Source organism: Aptenodytes forsteri, unplaced genomic scaffold (genome assembly GCF_000699145.1).
Source record: "Aptenodytes forsteri isolate BGI_AS27 unplaced genomic scaffold, ASM69914v1 Scaffold467, whole genome shotgun sequence".
NCBI lineage: Eukaryota > Metazoa > Chordata > Aves > Sphenisciformes > Spheniscidae > Aptenodytes > Aptenodytes forsteri.
This window is the reverse complement of record NW_008795298.1, coordinates 1232614-1244316: the sequence shown is the minus strand read 5'-3', so window position 1 is coordinate 1244316 and position 11703 is coordinate 1232614. Positions and strand designations below refer to the sequence as shown.

The window sequence follows — 11703 nt, the reverse complement described above, 5'->3', positions numbered from 1 at the left end:
TTCCTTTTTGGTAGTGTAGTGAGAGCAATTACTTAGTTTCAGGAGCTGACTACAGACACATTCCTCACTAAAATCTTGATGGGAAAATAGCACTGATTTTATTTTTCGGAAGGTGTGAATATTTGTAACTTTGGATTTTATCCATTGTTTTTTTCTCAGCCTCTCTGCTGAGTACAGGATAAGAGGTCAAAAGAGCCTCATTATGTGTATGTTTTTGCAAGTAATGATTGTGATTTAGGGCAAGACATCCATCTTCTATTGCTTAAAAGAGGTATCAGAAGACTTGTCTATTTTATTCAAGCCTTTCTTTCCAGAATCCAGTGGTAAGTCTATTTGCCTTTCATGTGTGAAGGATGGCCCTTCAGAGAAACCCTGTTTTAGTGTGATTGATAGAGCATTAGCCAAGAAAAGGCAAGTGTGTCACATGAAAGAATAGGCATGGTTCTTCTGCAGGGGGTGAAATGATTTGTTACTAATATGTTTGGAGAATGAGGCATCCAAAGGAGGAAAACTCCTACCATCTATACAGCCTGTATGCTGCTCACTCAAAAGAGTATGTCCATGGCCTACATAGAAACGAATCAGCAGCTGGAGACATGCTGGTTTAGGTTAGCAAAATGGGGAGTATCAATGAGTAATACTTCGGTCCTGTTCCAATCGTTTTGTCTGTATGAGTTATTTCATGATCCCAAAGGTATTCAAGGAAGAAAGCTGAAGGAATCCTGACGTGCAGGCTTTATGTACTGGCTGGGATGTTGCTATCACAAGAAGGGTTGCTGCAGAGATGTTTTTAAGACAATTAGCTGTCTAAGTTCTTGATGCGCTTAAATTCGTGGGAAGTTATAGGAAGTTAGTAAGAGACTTCTGACTTCTGGCAATTCCCCTTACTTCATGGAGTTGCTTATGCACTTCTGTACTTTTCTCATTACCTGAAAATGTCTTGATCTGCTTGTTTTTGAGGAGACGATATGCAGTATAGAGACTGAAGGAGAAGAGGGATCAAAGATGAGGGGAAAGAGCAGAGAAGTCAGAACACAGACAGGTTGAAGATGAGATGCTTGAGGAAGAGAGTTAATGAGATGAGATGAGAGGCACAGATTACATCAGTCAGACACATTCCAGAGGAAGCAGATGTGGTGGTAACATCTGAGATGGCAAAAACTTTTAGTTTAATGGTTAATAATGTGGCTTAGGAGTCTATGATGAGTGGAAGGTGGAGATGGGGGGATGTGTAGTGAATGCTGTGCAGTACAAATAGTTGACAGGGAGAGTGTTGGGAGGAGTCTCCTTTGATAGCTGTTATCGTTACTATTGTCTTGGGCAGTCCTTGAAGGATCACCACGCTTGCTGTTGGATGCAGTGTGAGACTTCAGTCTCTATCCCTATGACAATTCATTTTGTGTGTAGTGGTCTCTCCTCAGTATCTCCATCAAACAGCACAAGGCTTTTGATGTCTTACTAGGAGGGTTTATTTGTAGCTTCTTGCCAGGAGAAGTGGATGCATGCAGGAGCAGGCCCCAGATCTTTTGAGTTTTCCCAAAAAGTTGTGTCCTTCTATTTTGCATAACTTCAAACATTTCCTACTCTGGTGTGAAGTAAGGGTTCAGCTGTTTTTGTCTTATCAGGAGATACAAGAGATTGTAGGACACCTGCAAAAATCTGAGCACCATTCTTTTGTCTAGTCTTTTCCATTCCTGTTGCTGCGCTTGAGCTACAGAAAGTGATGGCTTTGGAATGCTTTGAGCGTGTGGAAAAATATGTGCATTGGATGTATTGATTCCTTAAGTGGTTATGGTGGTAAACCTTCTCAGATCCGTCCAATTGGAGTTTTGTAAATACTGATGTTGCTGTTGATGGTGTTCCGCATGTATGTTCAAGGATGCCTCTACTTGATGAAATCCTGGTAGCGTTCCAGTCAAGAGAGGCATTTTGCTGTCTGACCCTTGCATGCAATTACTGGTTGGCAGGGTTTCTAAGCAAAGACCCTTGGCCCAGGGGTGTCCTTGTTGTCATAGCTACTAGACTATTTCCCTACGCAATCAGGTCCTACAAAGAGAAGAGCTTCAGTTGTGATCTCCTGTTGCTGGCCAGATTATCAGCCACGTTAATTCTTGAGGGAGGGAATATCAGTAAGAAATAGTGCCACTTCATTCAACTTGAATTACCAGTTATTCCTTGAGCACCCAAAATCTGTCAAAAACACGGGCCGAAGACTAAACTTTGACTCGAGGAAAACGCTATTATGAAGTTAGGTTACAGGTACAGGGAAGGCTGTGGTCTTCCTTCCTGTCTATACAACAGAATGTCAAGGGAAGCATCTAAGGAGATTCAGGACAGATGAATGACAAACGCGGTTGAAGACAGAGATCCGAACACGGTGATCTTGTACGTGAAGCTTTAGTTTGTGACAAACAACTGAGTCTTATGGCACACTATACAAATGGTGCTTAATAAGGTAGACGCTGGATTCCATGCTGGGTTTGCTCTGTGTAATTCCATTAAACGTAATGAAACTGAATAAGGAATAAGTCAGTCCACGGTGTATAAATGAATTCATCCTCTGAGAATTTTTAACAATAAACGATTTTTCATATGTGTGAACAGCAAGTGTTGTGAGTATTCTGCCTGTGGTGAAATCAACTATGTGTCCCAAGACAAATCTGATGATCATCTGTACTGTTGTTAATGTACCAAAGTCAGTCATTTGCACCTGGAAGTAAATGCTATACATGCATTTTATATGTGACAATTAATTGGTGATCTGTTACATTTCAGGTGATGCTACAGTGACCATTACTCACAGATACACACCAAAAGAGCAGCTCAAGATCCATACGCAACTCGCTGACATTGTAATAGTAGCTGCAGGTAATACTAGTTGTTGTTAATACTGCACTCACAACGTTTAAAACCTAAAAAGTAGACTTTCGTGTCTGTGTTGGTGGCACTACTAGCTATTTCACATTTCACCAAATAATTGGTGCTCGTGCTTGCTGAGGGTGTTGCAGTAAGTAGGATTTCTTGTTGTAAGAAGGGCAAGTGATTTGGCTCTTTGTTCTTGCCCTTCACATTTGCAGACTCATAAACTGTTTCTCGTCACATGTGACGCCCTTCCCTTAGGGAGACTTTAGAGTGAACTCAAGATTGGGAACCAGTCAGTGCATAGTTTATACAGGTATAATTATGTAAATTAAAACATTCTCTGTGCAGTGCAAAAATCATGAGTCATTTAAATTTTGACAGGAGGGTTTCTTTAAATCAGCTGGAGGCTGCATTCATAAAACAATAGTATCGTGCCCTTGCTGTTAGAATTAAGGGCAACCTTGCCAAATTAATTGGTAGTTTTGGTAACATATGTTATTAATGGCTGAATTTTTATTTTATTTTTTTCTTTTGCAATTATCATGTATAGAGGAAGAGAATGGTAATTGCCTAGAGGAAAGGGTTTGAAAGATCAGTGTCTATATTCTTAAAGCAATGTAGAGTGAAATACTTGCAGTTTGACTAGTCTAGAACAAAGAGACAAACAGAACTCTGCTTCTGAGCATCCTCTGTGATTTTTTTTTTTTTTTTTTTACAGGTATTGTAAATAGAAGTAGAAATTAATTTAAAAAGCCAAAACCAAACAATCCAACTTACTAAAAACTTTGGTAAAATTCTGCGTCTCCTCTCAGCTCAGGATATCCTTTCTCGTACCATTTTGGAGGACTACAAGAGGATTGTGTCTTTCCTCTTTCCTTCTCCCTTCCTCCCTCTTCATCATCCTCAAGACCAAAGTCTTGCTTACTTATTTTCTAGATGAAGGCAGATAGGTACCTGTCTAAAGCTCATCACTTCCCGTGAAGTGACATGTCCTTTGCTTCAGGGCTTAACTGCACTACCTTTTTCTCACGCGAGGTCAGGAACAAGAAACAGTTCAGTTGTCCCACATGTGATTACTCAACTGTGGGCCTAACCAGAATTCACGCGCTGTGAATGAAGACGATAATGTGAGTGCTAACTGGAAATAAACTAGTAACTTTTCATCCAAATTCGTTGCTTCCAATTTAGTCATCGCTTCTGATTTTTATGCTGAACATAGTTTGTCATCAGTTATGCTTGTAGTTAAACGGTTCAGTAGCAATTCAACCGTGTTTGTTCTTCACATGATTTTTCTCGTGCCATTTGTAACAGGAGCATGATACAACACTCATTACACAACATGAGATATACTTGGAATGATGAAAAAACCTAGGGCTAGATTGTGCAAACAGTATGCAGCCCTGCCCCAGTGGATGCTCTGGGGAAGGTTATACTTTAGAAAGGTAGAATCCCTCCAAGGTTCCTCTTGGTTACTTGAGAACTGTGCACATTGTACCTTTGGGATCACGCATTCCCCGGAAATGTGTGACCTGTTCAGTGAGTGTTGCGAAAAAGCTAACTTCTACCCTGCCAGGTAGAAACAGCTGCTGTCATAGGCCACTGTGCAAGATGTGCAAATGGAAAACAGCTTTTTGTGTGTGTCTGCATATAAGAGCGAGATTCCTATTCTCATTCTCCTCTTACCATGTAATATTTTTAGAAGAGCCATCTGCGTTCTGGCTCCCGTTTTGGTGACTTGTTGCCATGAGTCTGTTCATTCTGACGTAGTACATCGTCTCTGAGGAGTTTTCTGTTCGCTTGCATTCATGGCTTTTGTAACGCTTCAAATCGGGTGCTTCTGTTTTTACTCCTGAGTTTGAGAATACCCATCTTCATATGTTGTCTCTCATTCGTCCTCAGCCTTGGGACCCCAATTTTCCCACTTACTTTGATTGTAACTATCCATGCAGTTTATTCCTTCCCTCTCGTTCTATCCCAGCTCCTTGCATCATAAGTTCCAACAATGCTGCTCTTGTCCAGCCTACCCCCTAAAATCTGTGTCTCTGCTTCCACATGGAGCTTCCTGAACTCTTTCAATACCACACAGCTTTTGCATTTCTAGCCAAAGCATAATGTTTCCTCCTAAGCACACCTGGTACGTCGCACCCCACCGTAGCCTTTCCTATCTTTGCCTGCTATCCCTGCCTATACAGACATCCCACGGAGTCTGTTCTTTTGCCGTCGGCCCAGACCCGTAGTAGAAGAATAAGTGCAGCTTTACCTATGGTGCTTTTATAGCCACCACAGTACTTCCAGGGCGGTGATGGAGGCGGTAGGCAGTCTTTGACTAGTCAACCTGCTGCTTCTGCTGTCTTGGCTTTCCAGTGTGCCTTGCGAGAGAAGACTCATCTTCCTGCTAGGTTTGGAGAGGGGGTAAAGAGGAGAAGGAACGGGGATGCCAAATGCCAGATGTAATTCTTCTGGGACTACTTGTGTTGTCCCTTGGGACGTGATCTGTGGTCCTCTTGTATAGGAATTGCTGATTTGTCAGACCCTTTTATTCAGATAGTGGCTGGTTAGCTTTCTCAGGAGTTGGCTATTTTACAGACCATGTACCTAAGCTGGGATTAGGTAGGGCTTTGTTTCTCTTTTTGTTTAAAATGCGATTCATCATTTTCTACGAAAACTACCAGTGAAAGATTTTCCCACATTCTTCAGTTAGTGCATTTTAGGAATAGCTGCTCTAACGCTTATCTCTTCCTACTTGGTATGTAAAGTAGGCTTAAGTAAATAGATCTGCTCATTTGGTTTGGGGGTTAGTTTATTTGTTGCTATTAAATATTTGGCCTATTATCAAACCATTTTACAAAGGGTGTAACTGTTCAGCTTCCGTTAATGTGTTTCCATCCCTATCGCGCACAGATCATTTACCCCCATAAGGCTGAGGCATTATCCAATTACCAGCCAGCTTGCAATTGATTGCATAAGAGCGTGATGAAGTAGATGCAGCCAGATGTTATCAAATGGCATAGGAAAGAATTTGAGGTCTTGGCTTGCTCAACATTAGAAGCAGAGTTTCAAGCTTGTGTCCTATGGGGGAGTGAGAAATGGAGAGCAAAGAAGGTTCTTGTATTGCCTATATCTAAATGACTAACTGGCTGCAATCCAGCACTTTAAATGAAGCCAAAGCCCTTGGCTTGGCTCCAAGCCAAAACCAGCGTTTGCCTCCAATAAAACTAAAGTCTCAAACCATATGGACTTGCTTTCTTTTCCTTCTTTTCTTCTCTCCACCTGAGAGAAAGCTGCTTGGGTGGGTAGAGGGGAGCTTAGACTCCCCCTTTGGGAGATACTCTTACTAGGATCGAGATTCCTCACAGAACATAGAACTGACGGAATTGCTCAAGAAGCAAGGTGAATTGTAATTTTAAAGTTGGAATTTCCCGTCTCTCAAGAGTTGGAGGTTGCATGGTGGGAAAGAAATTTAGGAGGTCATTTTAAAGTGAATACAGAGAAAAGATTGCTGCTCTTGCAATTAAGGTATGATAGGCTAATGCGGATGATGTGTAAGGACTTGATATTCTTGGCTCTCTGAAAGCATGCAGTGACTTTGGTCTCAGATACTGCTTTGCCTTAATGTTCCAGGAGACACTTCATTTGTTGTGACTGTCCATGCATAAATTTTCAGATGTCTGGTCACACATAATGCTGCTGTTTGTAAAGCAGTACTAGTACGTTTGTTCTAAGATAGCCTTTCCTGTAATTAAAACTGCCCTCTGCAAAGAGGGATCCTATTGAACTCCTGTTCTTGAAAGGGGGGTCTTTTCTGCACATCAAGGGGAGCAGCTGGCATGCCATATAAGTCTTACCTGTAGCTTCAGCACATGGGGGAAGCTAGATGGGATTGATCTCCTCAAAGGAAATGTGTGGTGCTACCTGCAGTTTGAAATCCCACGTGCAGTGATCTTCACAAAGTGGAAGACATTTACTGTCCAGGACTACTGCCTTAGAAGATGGTGTTTTGCCACAACCTTCAGTAGGACCCAGGTCAGATTTTGTGTGTCATTTAGTTGTCTCTTTTGTACTTAAGTTGTTTCAATACCTAAATAACTGTTTTGGTGTCTCTTGCTATATATATATAGATAGATCAACTGTGCTGACTGGGGACATATAGCCATTGACTCAGCTCTTCATCTGGAACTTGAAGTGACCTTTTAGGTTTTCTGGGTCCTGACTGTTGAACATCTTCGTGATGAATATCGAGATGCTTTACATTTAAATGTGCTGAAGACATACGGTGCAGATGAAAGAGCTGAGGCGGCTTGTTGCAGCACTCAGTTTTAGCTTGAGTTTCTTAATAGCAAAAAAATCGTACCCCAGGACACTACACAGATGTAGCCTACTGAGAGATGATGAAGGTGTGAAGTGCTGAGGCCAGGCCCTCTTTGGTCAAGTGGGGAGATCTCCCAATTTGCTTTAAATAGCAGGACATGGTGTTTTGTAGAAGCTCCTCTGTGAAAGGTCAGTGTCATGCACTGGGGTTATCAGTAACACAGTTAAAATTGCTTATCAGTTGAGTGTGTTTCTTGAACCAAAAACAATGCCATTGTACAACTTCCGGTTTGTTTGTTTTGTTTTGTTTTTTCTTTTTTATGTAGTACTAGTAGAAACTAACATAGAAAAGCCTCCTCTGTCCCAGATTTGGTCTCAGGCTGCCATCCTCCACCCTTTAACAAATTTTGGTAAATGTGTTTGCCAAGTGTCAATGGCTTCATTATCTAAAGAGTACGAGAGAGAGAGAGCGGTGTCTTCCGCGCATCGGTAACATTTGAATGTAGGAGGTCTTCCCGGTTCCCCTTTGCTATGTCTATGTGGAAATGGTAGAAAAGCAGGGCGAGAATGGTCTTTTGAAAGCCCATCTAGTCCATACTAATGCACCAGAAGTGCTATTTTGTACGTACTAGTTCAATCTGCTTTTTCAGATCTCCAGTCCTAGAGACCTCCTTATTCTCTCCTCAGACTACTTGCTTCAGGGTTCCTCTGTTCTTGCGGTTAAAAAGTTCTGGACAGTGCAGCAAGGGAAACAAACTTAACTCTATTATTTTGTGTCACATTGATCATGGACGTGGAAAAAAGCATAGTTCCTCTTCTTGTGCCAAAAGTTTTTAATATCCTTGAAGGCTGTCATGAGATCTAAAAGGTTAATTCTTTGCAAAGTTTCCTCATAATCCTCCTTGTTCTTGGTGTTTTATAGAGATGTGAACAGACAGATCAGAGAAGTCTAGCACCCACAGAGGGAATATGTTATCCCGGCTGATGTCATTTGTTGAAGAGATTAGGACTTCTACGTGTGTCTTGCAGTAGCATGGTTGTGTCTGTCTGTGTTCAGCTGATCTAATCTCAAATTCTTTTTCTGAAAAATCACTGCCTAACCAGTTGTATGCTGTCTTGCCTTTGTGAGGGGTAATTATTTGTATGTAAATGTGGTGTTTTTCCTTCCCTCCTGTTGAACGTCAAATGATTTTTGATGCTTTGCTTCTTTTTTCCAGTGGCACTTGAAATCTAAGCTCATCTGCTTAAAGTTCTTACCAGCTTTGTGTCATCTGTGCCTTGTGCCACTGCTAAATAATAAGTGTTCTCTACCATCGTGGTAGTGACATTATAAACGAACACCTGGCCCTTCTGGTATTCCCTCCGCACGTGCTTTCATTTTCATAAGGTACCATTGGAACCTCTTACCTGGGTACCATTACCCAGCTGGTTTTCCATCCAGTACGTTTTTCTTGCTTGCTTATGAGAAGATCAGGTGGAGAAAGTTTTATTTGAAAGGCAGTTGCTTCTCTCCTACAGATTGAGCTGATGCTGCTTATTATGGGAAAATCTGAGCTGGCTATTTTATTTTTTCTTGTTGTCTATCTGTTGCTTATAAATGACAGGAATCAAAAATAAGATGGCAGGATAGATCAGATTCTCTCACCATGCTAGGTTTTTTGGGTTTTTTTTTGTAGCAGAGGTATTTCATGTAGTACATGTTGATTATTTCAGTCACTGCTTGAAATGTCGTGCAGCTAACAAGTAAAGTATACAGGAAATCAGAGGAGTCGAGAGTAATGCAAATCCAAAACAGATATTAAAAAAGCAAAGATTAAAGAAGATGCCGTGGAGGTAACATACACAGCTTGCTTCAGCAGTTGACGACACTTCTGGATCAGCAGATCTCTGACAAGACTAACGGTTTTTTGTGGCTCGCAGAGCATCTTTATCGTCCAGCTTTTCTTTGGAAGTGCTATGAAAGGGACTTAGTGCCACAAACTCAGTGAAGTCCTTCCTTCACTGAGATCATATTGACTATGTTTGTGACCGCAGGTTTAGCTGAAAATATTTAGTCAAAATGAAAAAATATCACCTTGTCTTCTGAGAATTACAAACTGTGTGAAACTGAGGAATAATTGTTTTCTGTGGGTGATGTATCAAGAAAAATTCAAGTTAAAGAAATATCTTTTTTTTTGTGCATGCACACCCCTTGATATAATTTGAAACTGATGACCTAAGACTACCTGGCCATGTTAAACAAATATATCTTGATGATTCCAGGTATCCCAAAGTTGATTACAACTGATATGGTAAAAGAAGGTGCAGCTGTGATTGACGTAGGCATCAACCATATCCATGATCCTCTTACAGGAAAGACCAAATTAGTTGGGGATGTGGACTTTGAAGGTCAGTGAAACGCTCTTTATACGAACCTGTTGGATAAATATATTGAAGCTTGTGGGATTCATTCATGATAAATACTAGGAGTAGCCAGTGTCTCAAATGAAATGACACTTGCAGGAATTTTCTCCAATTTATTTACTTAAATAAGAAAACAAACTATATGTTCGTGTATCTGCTCTTAAGAAATGGTGTGTTATTTAAGAGAGGAAGTGTTACTTTTAATTACACATACCAGCAACCTTGAAGAGATGCAGATGAGCTCTTACAGAAGTGTCGTGGCAGAAGATGGTTGTCTCCACGTTTCTTTCATGCTTTGTGAGTCCGTGTAGTGTTTCAAGAGTAAGCAATAAAAACAGTTTCTGCTCTTTCACAAGTATAGGGTCTCCTACTGTCCATAGCAAATATTATTATACCACAGCTTCTCAAGCCTCCTTTCATGCTCTCGCTCTACACTTCTATGTGAAAACGGTAACTTCTGCTTTAGAAGTATCCTTTATGCTAAGGTTTAATGTGGGTTCATCTTAAGCTGTTGAAAAATCTTGGTCCAGGCAAGCCTAACAGATAAAAATTGGTGTTACATATTGATCTTTTTATGTTTAAGGTGTTGCAGAGCAAGTTCACAGTGTAACTTGATTAAATATCTCTGCTCCGGAGGAGCTCCAGACTGGAATAGCAGGATTGTTGCTGTTGAAAGTTAAAGCTTATTGGCAGAGTTGAGTGTGGGAAGCTTAGACAGCATTTACCCACATTATTAATGGTTCTCAACAGTTCCTTATTTTGATAAGTATGAAAATCACCCACAGGTTTTTTCACAGTTATTAACATCTTGGCTGGCATAATGTCTCAAAACTTAATTATATTCAAAACGTATCTAGCCAGCTGTATGTATTTGGCATTACATCACTCCCTTAGTTCCTGCTGCTTTTACTCATCATGCATGATACCTGTCTGTTAAAGTCAATGAAATTACCCGCACGAGTGTAGCTAAGTGATTGTCTTGGCATGCATTTGGAAATGTATAACTGTATGTGTACAATAGAGCTCTGGTAGAAAAATACTTTTAGAGTACAACTTGGAATTTTTTTTTAGCTTTGTTATTCTACTTGTACCATCACAAGTGAAAGGTTATATTTTCTGCTTTCAGAACTGAACTAAAGGACAGAGAATTTTCAGGATTTTTTGTTTGCTTTAGCAGGTATGGGAGGAAAAAAGCTACAACTTGGAGAAACATGAAATTGGATCCTTTTTGTTTGTTTTTCTTCACATGTGAGACCTTCTGAATGTAATATAGGTGTAGATTCAGTGGCAAGGCCGTGATTCAGAGTTTCAGCAATGCACTGTATATGTCTCGTCATGTCTGCTGTGGGTTGTTCTCAGGATTTTTCCTGGGGGGAGGGAAGATCCAAAAAAGAGGGAGGAACTTCAACTTGGATTATGCCACTACAGTTGCAAGGAGCATTTCACTGTGCATTGCCAAAGGGAAATTGTTGTTGGTTCATTGGTATCGGTGAAAGTTTCACTAAATCTCTAACACCAAAAAAAAACATCCCAGTGTATGCATTTCTAAATATTAAAAAGTAAGTCACCCCTGCCAAGTATTTGATTTGGCAGTTAGGAAATGGAACAAGCTAGTGTATTGATGTAGCAAATCATTTTATCCTTTTCCTCCGTTTGATCACTTGACTGAATTTATGTTTAAGCCTAAGTGAAAATGATTTTTGCAGGTTAAGGCCAGGTACTTAAATGACTGCATGACATACAGCACCTGTTAAACATCGTGTAGCCCACCAATATCTATTGTCTTTTATCATCCACTTTAAGAAGAAAAATGTGGCCGTGGGGAGAGCAGAGATTTAACTGGGCTATCAGAGGTTAAATTTGATTTATAAGAAATAGATGGAAATGGCTTACTTCACCAGGTCATCTGACTGAAAATCTCCCGTAGTGGGAAATTAAGTTTATTAGATGGGTGGAAACTGTTCTGATTCAGTTGTCATATTCTAGCAATACTTGGATGCCATCCTCTAATCTCTAGGGGGTAGGTTAGACGCTAAAGTTTATTTTTCTCTTTAACAACAAAAGGATCCCATTTCAATTTTCTTTTTTTCTAACGTCGTTCATTATTAAATTCAATGTAAGAAATGCCTG

General features: G+C 40.4%; 1 protein-coding gene across 1 annotated transcript in view; it reads left to right on the top strand.

The window, feature by feature from the left end:
- The window catches only part of MTHFD2L (methylenetetrahydrofolate dehydrogenase (NADP+ dependent) 2-like), a 30974-nt gene that overhangs the window by 12788 nt on the left and 6483 nt on the right, over positions 1-11703 (top strand). The window contains exons 6-7 of the mRNA XM_009279333.1: positions 2776-2868; positions 9433-9558. Of these exons, the coding sequence (XP_009277608.1) occupies positions 2776-2868; positions 9433-9558 (219 nt within the window). The remainder of the gene's footprint in view (positions 1-2775; positions 2869-9432; positions 9559-11703) is intronic.